Source organism: Ochotona curzoniae, unplaced genomic scaffold (genome assembly GCF_017591425.1).
Source record: "Ochotona curzoniae isolate NIBS_2020 unplaced genomic scaffold, NIBS_Ocur_1.0 contig_3819, whole genome shotgun sequence".
In the NCBI taxonomy this organism is placed as follows: Eukaryota; Metazoa; Chordata; class Mammalia; order Lagomorpha; family Ochotonidae; genus Ochotona; species Ochotona curzoniae.
Genome location: NW_024466004.1, coordinates 46,341,294 through 46,369,089, shown reverse-complemented (window position 1 = coordinate 46,369,089; position 27,796 = coordinate 46,341,294). Strand labels below are relative to the sequence as shown.

The 27,796-nt window shown below is 35.8% G+C and overlaps 2 protein-coding genes and 1 non-coding gene across 3 annotated transcripts in view; 1 reads left to right on the top strand and 2 right to left on the bottom strand.

Moving 5' to 3' along the window:
• FHL5 (four and a half LIM domains 5) overlaps positions 1–1,365 on the bottom strand; it is a 40,752-nt gene extending 39,387 nt beyond the window's left edge. The window contains exon 1 of the mRNA XM_040983095.1: positions 1,171–1,365. The gene's annotated coding sequence lies outside the window, so the exon portion shown is untranslated. The remainder of the gene's footprint in view (positions 1–1,170) is intronic.
• A 7,988-nt stretch (positions 1,366–9,353) lies between these two features.
• The window catches only part of UFL1 (UFM1 specific ligase 1), a 30,125-nt gene continuing 11,682 nt past the window's right edge, over positions 9,354–27,796 (bottom strand). The window contains exons 11-19 of the mRNA XM_040983790.1: positions 24,977–25,097; positions 22,091–22,213; positions 15,321–15,438; positions 13,940–14,103; positions 13,725–13,855; positions 12,431–12,511; positions 12,031–12,116; positions 11,345–11,525; positions 9,354–10,822 (exon numbers count right to left, since the gene is read on the bottom strand). Of these exons, the coding sequence (XP_040839724.1) occupies positions 10,604–10,822; positions 11,345–11,525; positions 12,031–12,116; positions 12,431–12,511; positions 13,725–13,855; positions 13,940–14,103; positions 15,321–15,438; positions 22,091–22,213; positions 24,977–25,097 (1,224 nt within the window). The 3' untranslated portion in view covers positions 9,354–10,603. The remainder of the gene's footprint in view (positions 10,823–11,344; positions 11,526–12,030; positions 12,117–12,430; positions 12,512–13,724; positions 13,856–13,939; positions 14,104–15,320; positions 15,439–22,090; positions 22,214–24,976; positions 25,098–27,796) is intronic.
• LOC121158832 lies at positions 24,254–24,360 on the top strand. The gene has a single exon (XR_005884223.1). It is a non-coding gene; the product is annotated as a U6 spliceosomal RNA (small nuclear RNA).

Genomic DNA, 27,796 nt, shown 5'->3' with positions numbered 1-27,796 from the left:
AGCAACAAAGTGGTATTAACAATATGGGGCACACATTTCAATTTCAATAAGCAGTTGAAATTGAGGTAGGCTACTATGTGTCTGTGTGTGTTGGACACACAGTTATTTTAACTCAATCATAGGAAACCTGATAATATAAATTATCAAATGCCCATTTCTGGAAAGCAAGCAATTTTTTTTTCTCAAAATAGAAGGAATCTCATTTACTCTTTTTACAGAAAAGCTAAAAATGGATGCAAAAACCTCCCTAGAAATATAAATCCAATAATAAGATTTTCTCATTGATAATCTTATTCATTCAAATAAATTAAGTAAAATAAGATCCCTGAATCCTTTCTTTTCCCCCTTCCTTTTTCAATATGAAGCTATGTTCTGTATATTTAAATGATTACAAGACAGTGGAAGCAATTACAAAGAGCTGTCAGGTTTCTATGCTGCCTCCACACATGCCATTGCAATGAGAAATACAAAGACTACAGCATATAAAATTGAATAACTACTGGCTCCACTGGGTAGGAGGCTTCAATGCATCCACTTACTTACCAAGCAGAAGTTTTCTTTTAAGTAGTCACTGGAAAGTTCATAAGAATCTCTTGTCCTTAGAAAATATGAAAGAAGTCAAAGTAGCACATACAGAGCTCAAAGAAAACATTTTAGAAATCTTTTCCAGCATTATGGGAAAAAATAGGAGTGTCCTGTATTTCCTCCTAGTCTTGTGACGTGCACACAGCTGACTCCTCGGACTAAAAAAGCACTCCTTGTCAATTTTTACTTAAAATTATGACTAACAAATTCTCTACAGAACATCCTTAAAGGGAAATCTTGCAAGGATTAGTATTTGGAACATCTGGGTAACGTCCAAAAAGTTTTAAATTCACAGCCTTCGTGAAACCACATATATACTTGAGAAAATTCCACTGACGAGCCTCAACCAGGGACACAACAGTTTTTGTTTTTGTTAGTTTTTTTTTTTTTTTAAAAAAAAAAAGGTTTTCCAAAAAGATGGTGTATTTTCTGTTTCTGTGTTGTCAGGTTCACCTGATTTTGATTCTATTTTCTGGTGGCTGACAGAGCAGACCCCCCACCTCCACTCCCCTTTAGATTCGAGATGGCTGAACTGCAGATCTTTTCTGTTGAAGTATCTGAAAGAGTTGGGCCTTGTATTCTCACCTGCCAAGTTCTTGGTAGTTTGAGAGACGAGTTCTGGGTTGTAGTCTTTATCACTACCTTCCTGGGAAGTTTATGGACATCAAGCCTTTGGATTGAATAGAATAACTCAAGGTAGTTACCTGCTCTCTGCACCTTCACTTGAGGACTTAGCTTTCCCTGCCTGGCTGTTTCCCTAAGAGCTGGCAACAATTGTTATGTCATCTTCATGGCTGTATGACTTCATTTAACTGTGGACTCATCTCTGCCTTATACAGCATCAGTTGAAACATTAAAAGTGATCAGATATTTCAAGAGGTAGATCTGAAGAAATGTCTGGATACTAAACTTCTCCACAGCTCAAATTCTCTGTGGGTTGCACTGATACAAAGTGAATGGTATTTTTGCTGATAGATTTCCATTTGAGGCTATTTCTTAAGTTTGGAAGATGAGATGACAGAAGCACCCTGTCACAGCATCCTAAGTTTCAGAGCAAACATTTAAGTTTGGTTTAATATTGTTTCACTACTAAAAAAAAATAGCACATTACTATTTATTTGTGATAATTTGGGGCCAAGCTGCTGCCTGCCATATTGGCGTCCTATAACAGAGGGCTGGTTGAAGTCATGGCTACTCTGCTTACAATCGGGATCCCTGCAAATGTACCTGGAAAGGCTGAGAAACATGTTCCAAGTGTTGGGCTCCTGCTACCCATGTGGGAGGTCTGGATGGAATTCCAAATTCTTGGCTTCAGCCTGGTCCAACCTTGGCTTTGCAGCTCTTTTGCGAATCAGTATATGAAGATATCTCCCACTCTGTCTCTCCTTTCTCTATAACTTATTTTTCAAATAAAGAAAACTTAAAATTAACTACATATCTCAAACTAGTCATCATCCCTGCGTTCACACTTTGATTACAGCATGAATTATTTAACAATTGGTATCTGTGTATATTTGGAACACTTTTTCATTTTTTGCCACAGAGCCGTATTTATTTTAAAATACTGGCTTGTTAAATTAGATTTGAAAATGCTTATTTTTGAAAATCTTAACCAAAACTAAGAAACATAAAATGATGTATAATCCAAGACAGTCACTGACCATTGTATTTCTACCTCTTTGGAATGTTACTTATGTAATATAAATAGTAACCACATCAATAAATTCCTACATTTTTGCATAAACATTTATATAGCTATGCACGTATATATATGTGTGTGTATGCGTTTCATACTTAGAGAATACCAAATTGAAAACCGAAACTACATTGTCCATACTAATAGGGGATGGGAAATAACCTTTTTATCACATCAATAGGTTTATGATTGAGATAAAAAATAAAAATTAAAAAATAAGTAGCACACAGACATATTTAATATAATTTTTTAAAAAGTTTTTGTTTATTTATTTTGAAAGGCAGAATTAGAGCAAGAAAGAGACAGACAGAAAGAGTTCTTGCATTTGCTAACTCACTCCTTAAATAGCCACAATAGCCAGAGCAAGACCATGGCAACACCAGGAGTCAGCATTTAATCAGTATCTTCTGTGTGGGCAGCAGTGACCCAAGCATTTGTGTCATCTTCTGCTGCTTTCCCAGGCGCTTTAGCAGGAAGCCGGATTGGAAGTGGGAAATCTGGGACTCACACTACCTCTATGCACCACATTGGCATTGCAGGCAGCGATGTTAACCTGCTATGTCACAATGCATTGCCTTCATTGGATTTTTAAAAATTTTTTATTTCATTTTATGACGGTTTCATAGGCTCTGGGATTCCCTCAACCCCTCCCCATGCCCTTCCCCTATGGTGGATTCCTTCACCTTGTTGCAGTATTACAGTTCAAATCCAGTCATGATTCCTTCATTGCAAGCATGTACCATGTATAGAGTCCAGCATCTTATTGTCCAGATGAATAGTTTTTTGGGAAGACCATCTCTGGTCTGAGTAATATAAATTTGATGTGACATGAGAGACTTTAGAAATACAATACCAACGTAGCAGGTAGATATTTATTTTTATTAAGTATGTATAGCTGGGGGAAGTATCGCTGGACAAAGTTAGGTAATGCCAAGGCTTATTTTGGGCTAGTATGTCCTGAACTCTATCATTATTATATATAATTTAAAAAATCATTGTACTGTGATGTTTTAAACCAACAAAACATTTTTAAAGTATCTGGTTATAATGTAATAAAACATAAAACAAGATGATATTCCTTCTTTTGTTTCTCTGGCACCAAAAGTTACACTGGACACTTTTCAAATATGAATTGAAAGGACTTATATAGGAATGAGGGAAGGCTAAAAACCCATTTTAGGGTTTCATTTAAGAATATTTGCATTTATTAGGTATTAAAGAATCATCTTTTCTGTGCTAACCATTTGTCATGACTTCAAACACTTATTCAAGTTTGAAGTCTACATCCAGTAGGTTTCCCTTATCCATAATCCGTATTTGTGCTTTCAGTTATCCATGGTCAACTGCAGCCCAAAAATACTGCAAGGAAAACTCCAGAAAAAATTTTAAATGACATATAGTTCTGAATGGAGTGATGAAACTTGGCATCATGTTCTCTATCCCACTCTGGGTGGCACTTATACTTTGTTCAGTATTATCTATGCTGCATATCTGCCAGTCCATCAGTCACTTAGTAACCTTCTCCATTGTTGGATCACTTGTCTATGGCAGTGCTTGTATTTAGTATTCCTTGTTACATAGAAAAGGCCACAAAATGTGCATCTAGTGATGCTGGCAACTCCAAGGATGTCACAGAGAAGTCTTAAATTGCTTCCTTTAAGTGAAAAAGTCTCAATAAAGAAAAGACATCATATGCCTAAGTTGCTAAGAGTTAAGGTGAGAATACATCCTCTGTCCATTAAGTTATGGAAAAGGAAATGGCTAATTTTCTGTTGCATCTCAAATTGCAAAAGTTAGATCTACAGTGCATGCTAAGTGATTAGTTATGATGAAAAAGACTTTATATTTCTGCAGATATTGGAAAAAGCATGATGCATGCTGGATTTAGTACTAGTTGTGGTTTCAGATATCCCTGGAGATCTTGGTCTATATCCTGTGTACATAAGAGGAAATGAGAGAAACTGTAGTAGAATTGAAGAATGTGTTTTAGATGGATAAAGACAGATTCAGTAGGAAATTATTTTGTACAGTTCTTTCACTATTTTATGTTGAATATCAAGAAAAACAATCTTGTAGATTATTTTAGCTCTACTAGTCAGATAATGATTTTTGTTGCTATTGTTGCGTTACCATTTGAATAAAAATATTCCAGTCAAGATTGCCTATGTAAAGACTTGTATGTGTCCTGGTAGACTATTTGAAAAATATTACATACATTTTAAAACAAGTTTTGTATACTTTAAAACATTTATTTGAAAGGCACAGAGACAAAGAAAGGGAAACAAAGATCTTCCCTCCACTTGTTCAAACACTTGCAGCAGGCTAAGAGCCAGGAACTCCACCTGGGTCTTTCACATAAGAGGTTTGAAACCAAATACCCAGACCATCATTTGCTGCATTTTGGGTATATTAGCACTAAGCGGCTTTAGAAGTGGAGGTAGAACTCCAACCTAGGCATTATGACATTGGATACCAGCACCCCAAGTTGTAGCTCAACTTGTTCTGCTTGAATGACTGCCTCATAGGGCACATGCTATTTCTTAGAAAAGGAAGACGTTTGATAAATAAAATGTATTTTGTAAAGAGTCTGATGATTACCAAACTGTCTCACAGAATGGAAATATTTTTTCATCCTGGAAATGTTTTAAGGCTCCCTATATATCCACAGGATAATGATTAAATTCTTCAGCTTATTTCATGATTACCCCAGTCTTTCTACTTCATCTTACATTATACTTACCCAGATAACTTTTCCTATTTCTCTTACTTGAGGGCTCCCCAAACATTTCATCATCTCATGTTAATTCGTATTAAATACTTTTGAACCTCCTATTCAAAGAAGGGCCTAGAAATGTTCCATTTCCCCTTCATTTTCTACCATGCTAACTATCTATTTCCTCTTGCAGGAGATAGCTCAGGGGCCATGCCTACCCTCTATATATATGTGTGACAGTATGAACTTCATTTCTACTTCCATTGCAATCTCTGCTTTCTCCTACACAAAACACTATAATTACTGATTCTTGTCATCTGTTTGAAAGTAACATACTTTAAAAATTTACAAGCCTGGTGCAATGGCTCAACTGGCTAATGCTCCTTCAAATGCAATGGGATCCCGTAAGAATCCTGGTTTGTATACTGGGTGCTCCAGTTCCCATCCAGTTCCCTGCTCATGGCCTGGGGAAAGTAGCAGAGTATTGCCCAAAGCCTTGGGAACCCATATCCACGTGGGAGAAGAAGCGTTAGCTCCTGGCTTTGGATCAGCTCAGCTCTGGCCATTGTGGCCATTGGAGGAGTGCAACAGAGTTCTCTGCCAGAGACAGGAGACAGGAGTTCTCCGTCTCTCCTGTAAATCTGACTCTCCAATGAAAACAAATCTTTAAAAAATACAGATATTTATGACTATTCCTAGTATTTAACATTCATTAAAGAGACAGTAATTGTTGTATCAAATATTCAAATTCATAAGTCTTCTTATATTCCATTACACCATGGTTATGATTGCCCTTGCTGTTCCTTGAAACAAATATTCAGGTTGTCTTACTATTATTCACTCAATACACAGATTAAGGGCAAGTGTGACAAAAATAAGTAGTACAATACTGGAAACATATACTATTTTTGCTATCATCATTTTGCTATCCTTTTCTCACTGTGTAATATTGATACCTTTGAAAAAGATCATTTGGCCATATATAATAAAGAGTTTATTTCTGGGCTCTTTATTCTGTTCCATTGATCTATATGTCTGTCTGTATGTCAGTATCACATTATTTCAGTTACTGTTGAGTAAGATGTTTTGAAACTAGGAAGTATATTCTTTTTAAAAAAATTAAAAATTATATGTACTTATGGGCTAAGTTTAATATTTTAATACATGTATTCAATGTGTACTGTTCAAAGGAACCAACATTTCCTGTTATGTGACATTTTTTGTTTGGAGTCTTTAAACATTATTTTACTTGCTCATTAAATATGAAAAGCTACTGTGAATGGTAGTAGTCCCATTATGCTGTGCATCAGTAAGATCTTATCGCTTGGATCTGATTTGGTACACATTATTCAAACTTTTTAAGCTCACTTCCCCACCAGCCTGTATAATTATCACTCTGTATTTAGATTGAGTGGTTTTTAGCTTCATACAGGTGGGAGAACATGAAGTGCATATCTCCTGAGTTCAGCCACCTTACTTAACCTGCTTATTCTCCAGTTCCAACTATTTTGCTTCCATTGACAAGAGAAATCAGAACCCATGTGCATCAATCCCATTTCTGAGTATATATCCAAAAAAAACTGAGATATTGGTACACCCATGTTCAATGAAACAATAGCTAAGAGGTAGAAACAACCTTAATGGTCACTGAGAGATGAATGGATGAAATGTGGAATATGTACATATGGAATATTTAGTAGGAATTCTTTTTCATGCTACTACATGAGTGAACCCTTTTTTCACACATGTCACAAAAAAGTATATTAGTTTTATTTCACTTACAGGAAAATAACTTGGACATTTATAATTGTCATTACATATAAATATTTGTAAATTCTCAATAACAAAGTAAAATGATGGTTATCAGAAGCAGGGAAGAGGGAAAAAGAATTGTGAAGTGCATATTATGGGATTTCAGCTTTGAAAGATGCAAAAATTCTAGAGCAATGCCAACATGCATGTGGTTTACATTAAGATTCTACATATAAAAATGACCAAAATGGTATTTTTTTGCCACAACAGAAAAATGACCAGCAAAACAAATATTGCTCCAAGATTTGTGTGGAACATATACCTCCCAGAGTTTTAAACATGTGTTTTATTTCATTTCTCTTGTGTGATGGGGGGGACAGGATTTATGATCTTCAAAAGAAGCAAATCTCTTTGTCATTCAGCTTCATTCAGTTGACATTAAAATGATCTCATTGTTTTGGGTATAGCATTTCTGAAGAAGCAATGAATTAATGCCTCCGTTTTTTGGTTTTTTTTTTTTTTTTTGGTAAGGTTTTTAAATTTGAAAGTCAGTTACAGATTGAGGAAGACAGAGAGAGATCTTTCATTCACTGGTTCAATCCCCAGGGAAACAATCAAATCAGGAACTAGGAAAACCTTATGTGGGTGACAGCAACCCAAACACTTGGGCCATCTTCTATAGTTTTCCACAGGCCATTAGTAGGAAGCTGGATGAGAAGGGGAGTATCTGGGACATGAACTGATGCCTTATGCAATGCTAGTGTTGCAGATGGTGGCTTTACACTCTATATCACAATGCCAGACACCAAACTGCTTCTTTTTAATATACATCTGTGCTGCATTTCAAACGAGTTGTGCCTTGATCTAATCACCCTCAACATTTTGTGGTCTAAAGCATATTTTCTAAAAAGTGTCTGAAAACTATGTACTTAGGTTAAGTAACTGCTGTATTTAGTCTTACTTAGCATTAAGGTACATTATGATTTTGGCAATATATTATTTCCTTGTTGCATTTTTCAAGATTTTTATTGGAAAGGCAGATCTACAGAGGACAGACAGAGAGGAAGGTCTTTCACCGGCTGGTTCACTCCCCAAATGGCTGCAATGGACAGAACTGAGCTGATCCAAAGCTGGGAAGCTGACAGGAGCTGCTTTTTGGTCTCCCACGGTGGTGCAGTTTCTCAAGGCATTGGGCCATTCTCTACTGCTTTCCAGGCCATAAGCAGGGACCTGGATGGCAAATAGAATAGGTGCGACATAAACCAGTGCACAAATGGGATGCTGCACTTGAGGGTGGAGGATTAGCCAGTTGAGCCAATGCCCTGGATCCCCAATGGATCTTTTTAGTGGCCATAAATGGGAGATCTCTGATTTTTCAAATGCACAGAGGGCTGGCTTTGTGAAATAATGTATTAAGCTGATGTCTGCAACACTGGGATCCCCCATCAGAGCACCAGTTCAAGTTCCAGTTTCTCTGTTTTTGACCCAGCTTCACACTGATGTGCTTGAGAAAACAGTGGAAGATGTCAGCAATGGGGAAGATCTGACTGAGGAAAACTGGCTGCTGGCTCCTGATTTTGGCCTGGCCCAAATACGGACTATGGGAATATGGGGGAAGGGAGTCGGAACCAGTTGATGGAATATTGATCTCTCTCTCTTTAACCACCTTTCATAAATCTCAAAACAAAAACATGGGTCTAGAGATGGAACACATCAGAGTAAATATCTAAATATGTTTTCAAACATATTTACTATAACCAGAATAGCAGGAACGAGATTTGAAAACATAGCTATCCATTTACCGGCATCAGCTGTTTGGGAAAGTAATGTAGTAAGACTGAATGGTCAATAAATGGAAATTTTCAAGTAATGAAAGAAAACTGTTAGGATGTTGAATGTTAGTTTTGGCTATGTAGAGGAGATGAGGAGGGGAATGGTAAAGTATAGAGGTTGGGGGTGGCATGGTTGGTGTTGCTTTTTGATTGTATTATAGGAGGAATGTGAGAGGTGTGCGTTAGGGGGAGCGGTGAGGAGTGAGGGGGGGGGGGGGTCTCTCTCTCTGTGTTAGATATCTCTTAGATTGTAATGTCGGGGGAAAGTTTACTGAAATAATTGGGGGGGTGGGGTTAATAAATGTTTGTGATTTAGTGAGATATATTGTATGTGCAGTGTGAAGTGTAGAGAGAGGCATGAGAGAGTAATATGGGTTTTGATATGTTGTGGGGGTGGGTATTTTTATTGTTTTTGGGGGTAGTGGTTTTTGGTGTGGTAGATTATTTATTTTTTAAGTTAATGTTTTTGTTATATGTTTATTAGTGAGGGGATGGGTGTGGATGATTAGAGGGATGGTAGGGGTGTAATTAAGACAAATATTATATTATTGTAAGTTGTTATTTACTATTAATAACATTGTGTTGCTTAGATATAATAATATATAATTGTTTCATTTTTTTTGAAGCTAAATGCCAATCGATCTAAATTGGAGTTTGTGGTTATGAAGGTCCTTGTCATTGTTCTTTCTTTGCCCATATGAAAATGTAGTAGAAAATACTCATGGAAAACTGTTTTAATTAAATCTTAAATTCTTATCAGTTTTACTGATAGTGCTTAGTCTTAGTCACGGTCACTCAACACTAGTGTTTGTCTACAATCATGCAGGGTGGACTGATCTTTGTATTCAAAAATTTTAAAATAAAAATGCAAATTAAGGAATTACATGAAATAATATTTTCCTTGGTATTTGGCATTTATTATTATATTCAAAATATAATAAATTATTTAAATTCATCTGGTTAAAATGATTATTCCAAGGAGCTATTCTATCTTTTAACTAATAAGCTTCAGAAAGCAATAACTTTTATTTTAAATAAGAGTTTCTATTTTTGGAAGAAACAGTTTCAGTGACCTGAATATGCTTACAGATTTTCTTATCACCAGAAAAAAACAGCCTAAGTATCATACAGGTATTTATGAAATAGTAGGTACAAGGACTGCTAGGAAAATGAAAAATGAAATCCAACAATGTATACTGGACAAAAGAAAAATTCAGTATTTAAATTTCACTTATTCTATTATTAAATGGGACATACAACTACTTGTAAATCTCATGCTTTTTCTCATTTTTAGTAGCAACTTGTATGTAGCAAAGCATAACAATGCCATTCTCATGTTCTTCTGCCCTATAAAGCATATGTTATGTCCCAAACTCATGACAGTTCACTCCAGTAGAGGATATAGGGGGCCCTCTCCCTGCCAGAAATCAGAGCAAAGGCTTAGTAATATATATAAATATATATAAGCATATTTATGCAATGTAAATTTTTGTATTAATTTTGAATCTTTCTTCATTAAGAAAAACCACGATACATTTTTTTAGATACCCAATGTATACTTTTAAAAATAATCATGACCACATTGTAAGCTTCTGCTTGAATGTATATAAATACAGCAATATCATTTGAATCTAGTGCAAACAAATGAGTCCTTTCCTGGACATGGATAATACCAAAAAATTTACATTTCACTTACCATTTGGAAAAAAAAATCTAAAATGTATAATTTTTAGGATTATGTGAAATATCTCTACGTTATTATACATGAAAATAACTTGTTTCACATAAAAATCATGAGAAGATATTGTAAAAGAAAAGCTTTTCAGAGATCCCATTTTATAAAATTTAAAATCTGTAGAAAATTTCCATTTAGTGTAACTTTGTTGTTTTAACTGTATTGTAACTGGGGTGGGATTGTTACATGGGAATGGGGAGTTATGAAGTGACTATTTTTTTTTTTTGTGACCACTCACTTTTAATTTTGGGGAGAAATATTTACTATTTAACAAAAATAAATTAAGCTAATTACTCCTCTGTCACAGATGACTTCCTGGATTTCAGGATCAGGTCTTTAATGGATGAAGAAAGTTCCTGAAGTTCTTTACGAGTAGTATTGATGATATCTTGCTGTTCTTTGTCCAATTCCTCATTCAAAGAATCATCTCCCTGTCCAGTCTTCTTATTCTGACTAACCAACTGCTTTACAACCAAACCTTGATATTGTACCAAAAGAGTATATTGATCCTGAAAAAACAGAAAGATGAGGAGAAGTTAGCAAATACAATTTAATTTTCAGTGGAACAGGTACAGCAGGATATGTATGACTAAAACATATCTTTATAAAATATTGGACATGAAAACATAAAAGCAAATATAGCAAAGTCCTTAATCTAAGGAGTATACAATTTAGCGGAAATAAAACATGAATGCAGATCACTTTCAGTTGACTTAACACAAAGATATGGTCAAAATGATACAGTAGTTCAAAGTCAAACTATTTTTAGCTAAAAGATTTTCAGAGGAATTTGTGTAGGATAAGATTTTTGAACTGGACCTGAAGCAAATTACCTTGTCTAAAAGCTTAATTTATAAATTCGGAGCATTCTTTACCATGGATCTTATAAATCCTGAATTTTGAGCCAGCTGTATTTTTAAAAATCAGTCTCCTAATTCACTGTTCACATTCTATCCCCTGAAAATATTCAGAATCTAAGAAATTGAAGTTGAAAATATATTGAAGTTTAAAATACATTAAATAGGTAATACCTCTGGAATTTTATTATTAAGAAAAGCAATGATCTGTGGGACACATCTTCCCGGTGCATGGAGCATGCTGTGGGTTGAGAACTGAAACAGTAAGACTGACGTGAGGTGCAGAATGAGAGCAGGGTCTTCTGTGACTTTCAGCTGTTCAGCCAGTGCTTGTCGATGCTGGAACATTATCTGTCTAAACAAATATAAAATCACATAAATGTATTATCACTTACCAAATTCTCACTGATATTAATTTTCTTCTCTATTCAGTTCATAACTTGTCTAGCTAATTTTATGAGCATTTTAAAGTACTTTCCATATATGGGGATAATATGGACAGACACAACCTTAAGTGGCATGGTCAGGCTGACTACAGAACAAGATATAGGTCAGAGATATTCAACTGTAAGCTTTTGAGTGTCTGGACATGAAACAGAACTACACTGATACAGAAATGTTTCTTGCACAGAAAATCTCTAAGCTGACAAAAAATTCTAAGCTTAATGGACTACGAAATAAGGAGCTCTACTCCTTATCTGAAATGTTAGAAAGGAATACTAATTTTAAGACTTTGAACATATTTGAACATCTATCAGGCATATTGATAGGGCTCTATGAACAATTCAGTAATATTCAAATTTCAGATATTAAAGGTCTCACACTTAAGAACGTTAATAATGTATACAACTCAATTTTACCTTTCTCTTTTCTTGTCTCCTTTCTTTAGCATAATATCACATGTTTCTGTTGCTGAATCCAGACAAGAAAGAAAGTCTTCTATGCTCTGAAAATATATTTTAAACCATAATTTAACTTATAACAGGAGCCTAAAGAAATACAGCATAAATACGTGTGTGTGCGCAATATCTTCACATACAATTCTTTCAAAAGTTCATAGCAATAAGAAAAATTGGGATTTAGAGTTTAACGGAAAAATGCCCCAGTATTATTCTTTCACTCTATTTGCTAAAGAGGTACATGAGTGCAATATACTTATTTTAGATTGAGTTCACAATTATTCTGGTAAAAACCTATTTAAAGATTTTTATAATACAAACCTCCAACCGGGAAAACTAACTAAAATCAAATGTTATTTACCTTTTCATTCAGAGAATTATGGAGTTTTGTGAGAGTTACTTTGGTTTCTTCTGACAACTTGCTTAAAATCTTTTTTCTTACCTGTAAGGAACAAAATTGTTTATGCTTTTTTTGGGCATTATGCTTCTGACACATAGTGGTTATATGATCAAGCAAAAAAAAAAAAATGAAAGCATATATATTGCTGAAACATAACTGTGAATCAATTTTATATTGCTCTTGAATTTTAGATCTAGCTAGAAATGAAAACAAAAAACCAAACCAAAACACAACAAAAAACCATACACACACACACACTCTCTAGAATCAGAGAGCTAGCCAATAGTCAGCTCATTAGAGACAGTTCTAGTCCTCAAATCTGCACTAGCAACAAGAAGATGCTTCAAAAAACTTCACAGAAAATATGCATTATGAAAAAACTATGCTTGGATTTCAGAATTTTTCCCACCAAAATAAACTTTAATTTCATTATTCGTGAGCTTCCTCATCATCCATGTAAGAGGAACACTGGAGAGACAGTGGGAATTACAGTATTTGGAAAAAGAGTTATCTCTTGTGCATGGGGGTGGAAAGAGAATACTCATCCCTTCCCAGTGTCAGCTGAGAAGGTACTCTGTCATAAAGAACAAGGATGCCTGTAAGACGGAAAACTGATCATGTCCTGTGGCTGGACGTTAGGCTAAGTGGTGTAAAGAGGACTGTTTGACCGACATCAAAGGCAGTGATAGGCATATGAAATCATTTTCAAGAACTTAGCTTTGCTAAATGTCAATCTTGAGTAGATCAAGAAAGTTAAGGGAGAAGAGCAGAGGTCATTTTCATCTTAGTGACAGATAGCAACCTTCTTCCACTTAGCAACTGAGAACCAAAGCTCTACCTGCCATTCGAAGAAAGGAAAAGATGAGCTTTCAACTTTAGCCTGTGTTGAGAACTTTGAAAAATATTCTGCAATTATCTAACTAATGAAATGAGATGATGTTATCAAATGAAAATGACTACAAAGTTGTTGAAACTAGTGAGAATGCTGTTAAGGATTTGGAACAGCAAAAAAGAAGCTATATAATATGAATTTGGAAAGGAAATCCTGTTGATTTCAAAGTATTTAAGCACTGCTACTTTTAATAGATTGGTTATATAACCAATCCTGTCAGCAAGTGTGTATATATTATATGAAAATTAAGACTGCTTATAGTTTTTTTCTAAAAACTTTTTACTGTGTAATTTCAAGTGAGAGAAAATGTGCTTACACTTAAAGCAAAATACGTTAAGAGTGGTAAACAAATCACTAACATACTTCACTTGTAATGGTTGAAGGATCATCTACCGCCATCATCAAATCTGAAGCTAGGAAGTTGAAAATGAGGTTAGTGATGTCTGTACACACGGTCTTCAGCAAGTGCTTGGTAAGGGAAGCCTGAGTGTCATCTGGAAAAAAAGGAACTGAATTAAAACTAACTCCTCCCCCAAAAACATGAGAATCAATGAAAAAAAAATCAGTATTAAATTTACCTGCAAAAAATTTCATCCCTTTTTCAAACAATCTAATATTATTATACAAGTTTGAAACTTCTTCTTGCAAATCCTTGATGGTGCGTTTTCTGCCAGTTCCAGATGCAGAAGTTGAAGACATAAATACTGAACGTACTACCTCGAGATAAGTTTTATTAAGAGGCCTGTGCAAAAGAGAAGTATATTTAAGTCTATTAAAATGTACTGGATTTGTGCAGACAATAAATTTTGCTTCAATCAAACCTTGAAAGATTTGATACAATAAAATAAATTTAGATAAATTTAGATTGACATTTCACCCAGAATGTTTCACAACCCTAGGAATGAAATGCATTATTTTCTTATCTCTGCGTACTCAATGTTACTGCATGGAAGACAATAAAAACATTAACTGGGCCCAGCACAGTGACCTAGTGGCCAAAGTTCATGCTTTGAAGATACTGGGAACCTGTATGGGCAAAGGTTCTAATTCCAGCATCCCTGCCTCCCATCCAGCTCCCTGTTTGTGGCCTGGAAAAGCAGTCAAGGACAGCCCAAAGCCTTGAGACTCTGCATCCATGTGGGAGACCCAGAAGAGGCTGCTGGCTCCAAAAAGGTTCATCTTCAGGCACTGCAGCTGCTTGGGGAGTGAACCATCAGATGGAAGATCTTCCTGTTTGTCTCTCTTTCTCTCTGTATATCTGCCTTTCCAGTAAAAATACATAAATCTTAAAAAAAATTAACAATATAGACTTCACAGTTCAAAACAAATTTTTAAAGTTATTTGGAGTATAACTATAAATATCTTCTTATGTGTTTCTAAATTCAAAGTAGGATGTACTTGGATGCTGGATTATATTTATGTAAACTTATATACTCTGATTAATTTGAGGGATGACCAAGTAAGTTTAGTAATGGTCAAGTTAAACACAATTTCCTCTCCTTTTGTATAAAAATAAATTCAATCTGATTCATTCATAAGGTAACTTATCTAAAGTTAATATTTCTTGAGGATGCTCTATTACTTTTCACCCTAACAGCAAATATTTTATTAATTAAAAAGAACAAATTTTTTTTTTTCTTTTGTATACAATTTCTCATGCTATGGAAACCAGTGACTAGTGCTGGTATTTTCTTTCCAACTAAGACTTAAGGTTAAATCAGTGAACAAGGACATTTTTAAGGGTTTTTGTCCTTTATTTTCCTATATTGCTTTGCCCAAAGCATCTAACACATATCTGTTGAACTGCTACAGTCAAGTAATATCTACAATTTGGCAGCTAGATTAAATTCTAACCTTGGAAAAGGAAACGCCTAAAATATGTTTTTGTTGTTCTCCGGGAGAATTTTAATAACCCACAGAGTATCTATCATAAAATAGAAAAATGCAATTTATACTTGCCTTATCAAGTGTTCTGCAAGTTCAGAAATAAATTCCTCAGGAGCATCTTGTACATGTTTTCTTAAAATGTCTTCAATTTCATCCTGGAACATAAAAGTCATCTCTGGCTTTTTCTTTCCTATAATAGAGACAAAAAGAGAGAGAGAGAAAACAAATATGTAATAAAAATAATTTTTATTAACATATTAATCATCATTAAAAGATATTAATTTAATGTCAATAAAAACATCCATGTTAACAAATAATACCTAATGAAAATACTGCTTTAGAAAACTATATAGTATATGTAATGTAATTTATATAATTTTCCAACTTCATCTTAAAATGACCTTCTCCTAACAATTTCATCAAAAGATAATAAAAATTTTCTCCCTCATCTAATTTAGATGATGCAAATACACAGAAAAAAATATTTTATGAAAAGGTTCTTTCTCTCCACTGAAAAATGGACAGTGGTAGAATTTTACTCATAAAAAATTATGTTAACTACAATCCCAGTAGAATTGGTAGGCTAAATTTTGACTTTTTGGAAAGAAATTGAGCTAAGAACAAAACAGAAACAATCCAATTAATCATACCCTACGTTTATAACTTATTTTTGTTGTCAGAAAAACAAATACACACACAGGAAAATTTGTATCCAACTAGTGCTATTGGACTATATGTTGTAAAAACATAACCTCTATCAAGTTACTTGGTTGTGTATAAGAAAAACTAACAATATTTCCATTAGAAATTGCAAAGGTTCTTTTTTTTTAAGATTTATTTTATTTTCATTACAAAGTCAGATATACAGAGAAAAGAGACAGAGGAAGATCTTTCGTCCAATGATTTATTCCCCAAATGAGTGCAACAGCTGGTGCAGTGCTGGTCTGGAGCCAGGATCCAGGAACTTCCTTCCAGGTCTCCCACATGGGTATAGGATCCCAAGGCATTGGGCCATCCTTGACTCTTTCTCAGGCCACAGGCAGGGAGCTGCATGGAAGTGTAGCAGCCGGGGATTAGAACTGGCGCCCATATGTGATCCCAGAGCATTCAAGGCGAGGACTTCAGCTGCTAGGCCATGCCGCCGGGCCCAGAAATTGCAGTTTAAAGGTGAGTATTTCCAGCTAATTAACTTACTGCTTTTACAGGAGAAACCTTAGAATTAAAAATAAAATAGGGCTCTGCATCACAGCGTTGGCTCAGTGGCTAAATTCTTGCCTTGCACACCCAGGATCCCACATGGGTGCTGGCTAGTATCCTGACTGTTCCACTTTCCATCCAGCTACCTACTTATGGCTTAGGAAAGCCATAGATGATTGCTCATAGCCTTAGAACCCTGCACCCATGTGGGAGACCCAGAAAAAGCTCCTGGCTTCAGATCGGCTCAGCTTAGGTTGGTACAGCCATTTGGGAGGTGAAACGATGGATGGGAGGCCTTTCTATTTGTAAATCTGACTTTTCAATAAAAAATAATTGGAAAAAAAGGAATAAAAGTAAAATGGCTCAAAAATCAATTTTTAATATGAAGATTTAAAGAGCTGAGATCACTGCTTCTGAGTAGACAAACAGTATCCTTCTTTTCTGAGATCTATCCATTCCTGATATTCTAACTACTCTTGTAATTTCCTGTCGGATTCCTGTATGGATTTTACAGTGTATTGTGTTTTACACAGTAATCTGTCATACTGAACTGATAATATTTTACCCAAGACATAGTTAGGTCTTCAGATACTGTAACACAATCATTTTCCAAACACATTGAAATTACAATTTTTTTCAGGTGGAATAATTTTACAACTCGTGTAACACTTCTCTATCTATACAGAAAAATGAACACATGCCTCAATTAACAAAGCTACAAATATCAGAGAAATATTTTTTAAATGCTTCTTCACCTCCATCCCTCTTTATCTAGGGAAAAGGATAATACATTTATCAGTGTAAATTGAAAACCCACACTGAATAGTCTTAATGCTATTGAAAATATGGGTATAGCTGATAGCCTATCTAGACACACTTTCACATAATTAAGTTTTATACATACTAAGAATAGCAACAATTTCTACTTCTCTAATTAAAATCAGATCTTAAGTGACTGTGCTGTTACAAATAAGAACACATTAATAGCTGCAGCCACACCACTGATATGTGTACCTCCTAACTATGGTCCATATGTCATGAAATCTGTGAAAGAAGAAAAAAAAATCTTCTATTATCATCATCTGAAATTTGTTTTTAAGTATTTAATGGGGAGCATTATGGTGAGCATTATGGTTTTACTGTTAACTTTTTAAACAGAAAATGAAAATACATTAATTTTACTCAGAAGAACAAACTCAGATGTCTTGTGCATACTTGACTTGGTCAAACACAGTGCAGGAAATAAGGATGAATACAATTAATTCTCCCTCAGAGATAGAAGTAACCAATCAGTTAGGTATTACTATAGTAAGTAAGCATGCACCTTACATATTACCTTTTCCCATTTAATGCCTTTTGTATCTTTAAGAATTCCTTTAATGTGAAGCTTTCTACTTACTTCTTTCTGATCACAGCCAGTTACCTCACAGATATCATTAAGCATACATTTACTAACTTTATTTCATTCTATACCCAGTTTCTTCTTTTTTTTTTTTTTTAAAGATTTTAATGATTTGAAAAGCAGTGTTAAGAGAGAAAGGAAGGGGGCTACAGAGAGAAACAGAGATCTTCTATCTGGTAGTGCATTCTCCAAATGGCTGTAAAAGGTAGGGCTGGATCAACCTGCCAGGAGCAGGAGCTTCATCTGGTCTCTTACATGTGTGCAGGTGTGCAAGGACTTCATCATCTTCATTTCCTTTTCCTAGGCAGAGTACCTGGGAGCTGAATTAGAAGTGCAGCAGCCAGGACTGAAACTTGTGCCCATATTGGATGCCAGTCTTGCGGGTGGTGACTGAATCAGTTATGCCATAAAGCTGACCCCAACTGCTATATCTTGAACACTGACAGCATCAACATTCTCAGAGGTAACATTTTCCCCGTAAGATTACTTGTGAATGATTACAATCTTGTTTCCAGTATTACTGCTTTTAATTTCTTTGTTGTGTCTCTTTGTCTGCCAATTCCCTGTTCTGATGATCCATTTTCATAAAGTGGTATGTTGGTTAGTCACTGGGAGACAAAAAAGCATCACAACCACATACTCTACCTGTGCATAATGCATAAATGTGTAACTATCAGCCAATGATAAGCTATACAATTCAAAACATAAAATAGGCAACAGGACTGTCATAGTTTCATGATATACAACTAATTATGAGTATGTACTGATTTATGAATTGAGGCACTAGCAGTGAAGTTTGAATTTCACACAATTATTAACAAGTAAAATATCAGGGCAACTTGGTAACTGAAATTTGAACTGTTTTTGTGGACTGAAGTCACTTATACAATGGTAACTGAAATTTGTACCCAGTGAAATCATGTAAAACAAAATCATCCTGTGTAAGTATAAAGATATACTAATAAAGCTAATTATATATACATATGCACCTTAAAAATATGCTGAACAAAATCATACACAGAAAGGGAAAATCAAGATGGCAGAACAGGGTAAGGACACGTTAAAACGGACAGAAAAACATTTAATCAGGATGAAGCAGAGGGGACACATTCAAGGAAATAGGAGAGGACAGAACAACAGCAGAGTGGTACCTGGAGACTGACAGACACAGGAAAGCAGCAACAACAATGGTGTGGTGTTGCAGTGACTGATACTCCAGCAGCATTCAGCTAACAGCAATCTGAACTCCACCAGCAGCCAGAACTCCACCAGCAACCAGGTGGGAAGGAACTTTGGGAGCTTGTGAGGTGAACCCAGACAAAGAACTGTCTGTCCTGCTGGTCCGTTTGATTTGACCAGGAGCAGAGAGAGAGCAGCAGATCCCAGACAGGTGATGCAAGAACAGGGTGGATTTCACAGCCCAGTCAGCCCTCTTGAGCTGAATCGGGAGCCATTTTGCGTAAGGAGGAAAAGAGAAAGGACTGAGCACACGCTGAGCTGGGAGTGAACTCATTTGTGACTCAGTGAACTACATCAACATGGCAGTCTACAGGTTCCACCCAAGACAGGTCTGGGTAGGCTTCAGACCTGACGGCCAGCAGATCAAGAACTCTAGTAGTGGAACGTCAGGCACCATGTTGTACACTGTAGCAAAAGCTTTAGGAGTACAGGGGACAACAGTGAACTGCACATGTGCTGTGCTTGTGAGAACACACTGAGTTCTGTGGACTGCACTGGTCCAGCAGGAAAACAATAGCTACTGTGGCATTGTACGGGTCAAAATAGGTCCATGTGGCACCCAGACCTAACGTCCAACAGGTTCTGGCAAGATCAGTGCCACCAACAACCTAGCTATATAGGACATCTGGTGTCTCTCTAATCCTGGGACCTGCTCCAACCAGAGGTGGGAGAAAGGATGCAGAGACAAAGGTGCAGCCTCAGCATGGTATCACAGGAGGTGGAGATTGGTGACCCAGGAATTAGGGCTATGGAGTTCTTTGTGCAAATCTGACATAAGAACCCAGACCTGGAACTCGCTGGAGGGAGTGGCACAATTGGCTGCAAACAAAGAGTTGTGTACCAACTGCAATAAGTAACATCAAACAGTAGACCTGTGGGTGACAGAGCTTAGAAACCTGCCCCAAGGAGAAGAATCTGCTAACCAGAAGTATAATGACCAACAGCAAAAAAAGAGACAAAGGCATAATGAATATTATCGAAAACTCCCCTGCAAAAGAGCAAAACCCTATGCCAACCTCAGATTTAACTGAGGTAGACATTGAGGAAATGGGTGACACAGAATTCAGAAAACTCATTTTAAAGCTTCTGATGAACAATGAGAAGCACATGCAAGAGTTCAAAGAATTTAAGGAATATTTTACACAATCAACAGCAGCAATAAAGCAAATCAAGGCTGATATATCAGAAATTAAGAACACATTAGAGCAAATTAAAAGTACAGTGGAGAGTCTCCAAAAAGGAATGAAACAAGAAGAGCAAGCAATCTCAGCATTGGAAGATATTTCCTGTCACCAGTGGGAAGCAAACAAAAAGCTGGAAACAGAGCTGGATCAGGGCAAAAAAAGTATTCAAGGATTGAAAGACACTATTAAGAGGCCAAATAAAAGAGTTATGGGAGTCCCAGAAGGTGCAGAAAGAGAAACTGATTTTACAAATATATTTAATGAAATAATAAAGGAAAATTTCCCTAATTTAGAGAAAGAATTGGGAAACAAGATCCAGGAGGCATACAGAACTCCCAAAGCGGAAGGGGGAACATAAAAAACATTAAAAAAAAAAACCCAGAATAAATAAATAAAAAAGAAACAAATCCAGTCAGTCTATACTTTTCATCCTGTTTTGTAGAGTTGAAATCAATTGTCCAAAGAGCAGCTCTCTTGGAATTTGAACATGAAATAAACTATTCCCAGGTCATAAAAAAAAAGTGATCTTCACCATGACACATGATCATGAAGCTCTCCTCAATCGAACATAAGGAAAATATCCTGAAATGTGCACATGAAAAATATCAATTGACATATAAAGGAATGCTAATTAAACTCACAGGAGATCTCTCACAGGAAACTCTAGAGGCAAGAACAGAATGGAGTGACAGATTCCAGATTCAAAAGGAAAAAAATTGTTGGCCTAGGATAACACATCCAGCAAAGCTTTCTTTTGTCTTTGAAGATGAAATATAATTCTTCCATAGTAAAGAAAAGTTAAAAGAATATGCCTTTTCCAAACTTGCCCTACAAATGTTACTTCAAGATGTTCTCTTGACAGAGAAAAAGAATAGCATCAAACAAAACCAAAGGCAAACAGGAAGAACATCCCAGTAAAATGACAACAGAAGACTAAACCAATGAAGAACCCATTCCTAAAACGAAAGGACCAAAGTATCACGCATACATATTAACTCTGAATGTAAATGACTTAAGCTCAATCAAAAGTCATAGACTTGTAGACTGGATTAAAAATCAAAACTCGTCTATTTGTTGTCTAGAAGAGACACATTTCACCAACAAAAAATCAGCCAAAACTATCTCTCATGGGTTTTGATGTTTTCGTTAGTTTCACTTCTTCCAAACACTTTCTTCTGATTAAATTCTTCAGTGACTCATAGATCCTACAGTAGCATCATTTTCTGCAAGAAGGCTCTTGATTTTCATTTCTTCAGCTACACATTAGTCATTTAGAAGCATGTTATTTAACCTTAACGTGTTGTTAATGTCTTTTTTCTTCCTGATGTTGATTTTGTTTTGTTGGTTTACATTTAAGGGGATGTATACTAGCTGCGTAATGGAGACTGTCATACATGTTATTCAACTTAATGACACTGTAAATTTCTATTTTTCTTTCTATTATTGATTTTGTATTATGACTTTTCATGTGAGGGGATGTACAGTAGTTGTGGAATGGAGACTAACATATCCAGATGTGAGGATACAATGTAGTATTGTCTACTTACAGACACAGATGGACTTATAATGAAACTGTTTACTGTATCTTGACAACAGGCTGCTGGACTCTCTGCCATTGTCCATGCCCCCAATGATGGACATATGATTGTGTATGAAGAACTATACTTTAGCAATGATATAGAGGAACTAGGTGGGGGGTTGGAGCTGGGTTAAGAGAAATACCAGGAGCCTATGGAACTATATCATAAAATTATAATAATAATAAGAAAATGTTAAAAAAAATCATACACAGAAAGAAAAAGTAAGATCAAGGTACATACCGGTGTGAGATGACTGAGACTCATCATCACTATCATCATCTTTTCTTCCTTTCTTCTTTACCTTCTTAATTTTGTATTCTCTGGCATTGCCCCCACCTCCTCCTCTCACACTTCCACTACCCTCTGTTAAAAAATGACATTCATTAGCATTACATAACTGAATCTAAACAATTTCAGAAAATGGTACTAAGTCATTGCATTTGATTTTAAAGCAAATAACAGAAAAAAAATAAGCAAAGAAAATTTGGGGCTCTGCAAATGTGAACACTCTTCATTAAAATAAAAGCAACTTTAATAAGAGATCAATAAAAATAAAATATGAAACCTTTGGAGTTTAGACAGGCATCCCTGCCCTAAAAAGCAGTCATTTATAATTCTGTCTGGTGTCAGCTAAACTCATTCCTTTATCTCTTCTCGCCTACTGTCTCTGAAACAAGTATGCTTCATTCATTCATTCTTTTACAAAAGACATATCAATATCCCCTACTGAGACTCTTCACCAAATTAATTCCACTTGATTTTGCCCTACTGGGTAAAAGATCACAATGAATATTTAGGGGAGCTAACCTGACTCTTGTACCACCCAAGCTGATCATGAACTCCTGGAGAAGAAGGACCATAGCTCATAAACTTCTGCATTCTTGAGGTCATAACAATGCTTGAAATATAACATGTACAATAAATTACCATGAATATTAAGTTGCTTAATTAGAAAAAATTATCAGTTAATACAGGCTAACTTATCACTTAAAAAAAGCACAAATTAGGAAAGCAATTTGAATATTATAAATAAAAATGAAACAATGTCATTGAACTACTTCCCTACTATTATGCATTTATATATTTTTATTATTTAATAGCAATTATATGTATATTTCTGATTTATATATATTTATGGTTATAATTGTTTTAAAAATATTTATTTGCAATGAAGAATAACCTTCACACACAGAGATAGAGAATTTTCTAAAATAGCTACAGCAATCAGGGCTACACCTGCCTGAAGCTGAAAGCCAGATTTTCCACTTGAATCTTCCATGTATTTGTTAGGATTCAGATACTTGAGCTACTATCTGCTGTTTCCCAGATACATTACTAGGAAGGCAGAAGTGGGAATAGAGTAGTCAGGATGCGAACTGGTATTCTGGCATGGGATTCTGGCATCTCTAGTAGTAGCTTAAAAATCCCTGCATCACAATGCCTGTCCCTATAATTTGTTTTAAATATTAAAAATACTGAAACTGTTTTTTTCATAAATATTACATAGAGGTTTTTCTAGATTCTAAATTGAATTCACTTAGACTTTATCATATCCTTGACTTATATCCATTAGTTCCCATAAGAACACTATTTTCAAAAGTACTTATTGAAATGAACATGCCTGTAACATTTCATAGTAAGTTTATAAGAGAACATTCATTTTTGAGATGATTCAATGTAATGTAATTCAGTGTAATGTAACTACATGTCTACAGTAAAGTAGTACTAGAATTAAAAGCAAAACATCAGCCCCTAAGCTTTAGTGAGAAATAAAATGACTAGTTACACTGATGTAAATCCTCATTTGATATAAGCAAATTGATAACTTCAAATAATGACAAAATATGTGCAACTATAAATTTATTAATTTACTATAAATGTCCTGTTAAAATAGATTAAAACATCAGAATATCATTGTATGATTTTATAAATTTTAAAACAGGAAATAAAATCTCATATAAATGAGTGAATTCTCGTAACGATAAGAACGCTTTCATTATAAATGTGGTTTTCATAATATATGCTCAAGGTAGCTGTGCTGTTATTTAAAAAGTTGAATATCAGATTTTTAAAAATACATTTTTATTGGCAAGTCAGATTTTACAGAGTAGACACACAGAGATTTTCCATTTACTGGGTCACTTCCCAAGTGGTTGCAAAAGACAGAGCTGAGCCAGTCCAAAGCCTGAGTTGGGAAATTCTTCCAGGTCTCCCGTTCGGGTGCAAAGTCTCGCGGCTTTGGGCCATATTCTACTGCTTCCCCAGGCCATTAGTAGGGAGCAGGATGGAAAGTGGAGCAGCCAGGACATGAACCGGCATGATATGGGATCCAGGTGCTTGCAAGGTGAGAATTATAGCCATGGAACAATTGCTCCGGCCCTAGATCTCTTTAATATGTATTTAGTGCTTTCTTTGGCAGTACACATATTCAAATTGGAATAATACAGAGAATATTAGCACGGTTCCTAGGAGAGGATGACATGAAAATTTTTAAAATATTTATATTATACAATAAACTTGTTCCTATTATAAAAATTATGGAAAAATATGCTACCTTTAAATGCACCTTTTAAAAAAATTTAAAAATATACCAAGGGTGCTCTGGGTACTACAGATTCAAAAACAAGAAGATTAACAAGGCTCTTAAACAACAGAACACATTGCAGTGACAGAGTATTACAAAAAGCTGATGTCATGCTTTGACAGAACGACTGTGGAAACTATTATGAGGGATTAGGAAGTGACATTTAAAGTTGTCTCTGAATGAAAAGGAGGAACCAATTATACGAAGTTCAGGAAGCAGTATTAAAGGTTTAATGTGAACCTACACTTGGCAAGTTGAAGAATCAAAGAACTGTTGGGGTAAAACATTGAAGGTGACAGGGAAACAGGAGATGGGCCATAATCCTAAAAATATTACAAATATTTATTGCAAAAGAACACAAACTATATATAATCCCCCAATATTTCCAATTTTGTAATTAAAATTTAACTCATTAGCAACAGATTTGGTTGGTATTATCAGTCAAATTAAAGGGTGATAATAAAACAGTCTTTCAAAGAAACTAATAAATGCTAACTTTACTGGAACAAATTCATATTTTAATCTAACTCATAATTTATTACCTGTTGCTTTCCTCCTCCTCTCGTCTTTTTTATCTTTTTTATTTGTATTAACACTTTCTAACACGGAGACTTGTTTCAGATCTTCTTCAGTGATTAAATGTACAGGATTGTTTTTCATTTCCTGAAATAAAACATGCTTTTTTGTTGCTGTTGTTAAATACATACTGCATTTCATTGTTTATACTCATATTCTAACATATCTTAAATATTCCTGCTTAATTTTAATAGGAATTATAAAGCATTGTCATAGTTACTATTTTTTAAAAAGATTTATTTTTACTGGAAAGTGAGAATTAGAGAAAGAGAAGCAGAGATAAAGCTCTTCCATCCACTGGTTCACATTCACCCACGAAGTGTCTGCAACAGCTGGAGCTGAGACAATCTGAAGCCAGGAGCCTGGTTGGAGCTTCTTTTGGGTCTCCCATGTGGGTCCAGGGTCCCGAAGTTTTGGGACATTCTCTATTAGATTCCCAGGCCAAAAACAGAGATTTGAAGGAAGTGGAGCAGCATGCATATGAACAGGTGTCCATACAGGATCCTGGCATGCAAGGTGAGGATTTTAGTCACCAAATTATGGCATTGTGTCCCATAATTACTATTTAAGGCTATTTCTCTTTTCTAAGAACTAGTGATTATGGGCCCGATGCAACAGCCCAGCTAAATCCTCACCTTGTACACGCAGGATCCCATATGGGCACCAGTTCATATCCTGGTTTCTCTATTTCCCTTCCAGCAACCTGCTTGTGGCCTGGGAAAGCAGTAAGAGGATGGCCCACAGCCTTGGAACCCTGCACTCATATGGGAGACTTAAAGGAGGTTACTGGCTTCTGGCTTTGGATCAGCTCATCTCTGGCTGTTGTGGTCACTTGGGAAATGAACCACTGGATGGAACATCTTTTTTGTTTCTCCTCTCTGCATATCTGCCTTTCCAACAAATTATCAAAAAAAGAAAAGAAAAAAAAATCAGTGATTCTTCGTCTTTTACACCTGTCATGACTCTCAAAGTCATGCAGGTATACGTTTATATATTTGAAAGGTGGAGTTGGGCCCGGTGCGGTGGCGCAAGTGGTTAAAGGTCCTCGCCTGGCACGCCCGGGATCCCATATGGGCGCCGGTTCTAATCCCGGCAGCCCCGCTTCCCTTCCAGCTCCCTGCCTGTGGCCTGGGAAAGCAGTCGAGGACGGCCCAAAGCTTTGGGAACCTGCACCCGCGTGGGAGACCCGGAAGAGGCTCCTGGCTTCGGATCGGCATAGTATCGGCCCGTTGCGCTCACTTGGGGAGTGAATCATCGGACGGAAGATCTTCCTCTCTGTCTCTCCTCTCTGTATATCCGCCTTTCCAATGAAAAAATAATAAAAATAAATCTTAAAAAAAAAAAAAAAAGAAAGGTGGAGTTACAGAGAAAGAGATCTTCCATCCACTGCTTCAATCCCCAAGTGGATATTATCACTGGAGTTGGGCTAGTCCTAAACCAGGAGACAAGACAGATGTGGTTCCAAGGGTCTAAAGATTTGGGCCACCCTCTGCTGCTTTGCCAGGCACACAGGCAGGAAGCTGGATTGAAAATAGAGCAACAGGGACATAAATCAGCACCTAGATGAGATGTTGGCACCAAAGATGGCAGCTATATTTGTAACACCAAAACATCAGTCCCTGATGCAGGTATTTAAATCCCAAACTGATATTATTTAAGGAATGGAAACTTGATCAAATAATGGTGTTTAAGAAGTGGACTGGTGGGAGGTCTTCAGGTCACTGGGGATATATGTGGTGAATATAACTGTCACAAAAGAGTTGTTGGAAGAGACCTGAGTTGGGAACAGCCTCTTAATCTGTCTTTCTTCTCACCATGTGCTTCCTTCCTTAGTACACTGCTGTCATTTACCACCTAGCCAAGAGGCCACCTGATCCTGAACTTAATCCGCTCCAACAGTGATAACTTCTCTTCATAAAGTTAGTTGTTTCATTTCTTTGGAGTACTCAAAACCTAGTTAATAAAATATCTATTAATAGCTAATGAAAAAGTCTTATCTGGTACCCAAGCAATTGATTGCTCAACATCAGATGAAATTCTCCTTAGCTGTTATTGGCTGGTCTTAAAACGTCATCCCTTCCACTACCTTTCGAAAGGGAGTACCAAGTAGAGTATCTGGGTACCTGAGGTCATCAGAAAGATAACGAAACTTCCTCACCCCCTACACCACACACAAATATGAAATTATACCCTAAGTCAAATAAATGAAATTTTCTCTGAATTCATTCTCAATAATCTTTGTTTTTTGAAAGTTCATTTTGATAACAATGAATTATTTCCAAGGCCATAAACAGTCTTTATCTCATGGAAAGGTTCTATTTGACTAAAGTACATTTGTCAAATTTTACATTTTGTTTATTGACAAAAGTGCATTTGCTGGTAAAAATGCAATTATTTCCCTTTATCATTCTGTAAAGAGAAATACTTCGAATGTTACCATTTCAAGGTGATACAACCCTCTCACATGAACTATTTTGTGGTTAGAAGGAAGAGTCCATGGAAGGATAGTGATGCTGATATTAAGACCAAAAGATCAAAAATAAAAATAACAACTTATTTACTAACTTATTGCTGATATGTATCAGGCTTTATATTCCTCATTTACTTATATGTGTCCTTTCCAGAGTAGATAGCATCGTCTATTTTTGAAGAAAGCTGGAAGTCTATTTATCCAAAATCATACAGAAGGTGAATATACTAAATCTTGGATTTACTGATATCAAACATGTATTCTTTTTATTCTTCAAACCAGAATAGTTAATACAAGCTATTTACATCTTTAATAA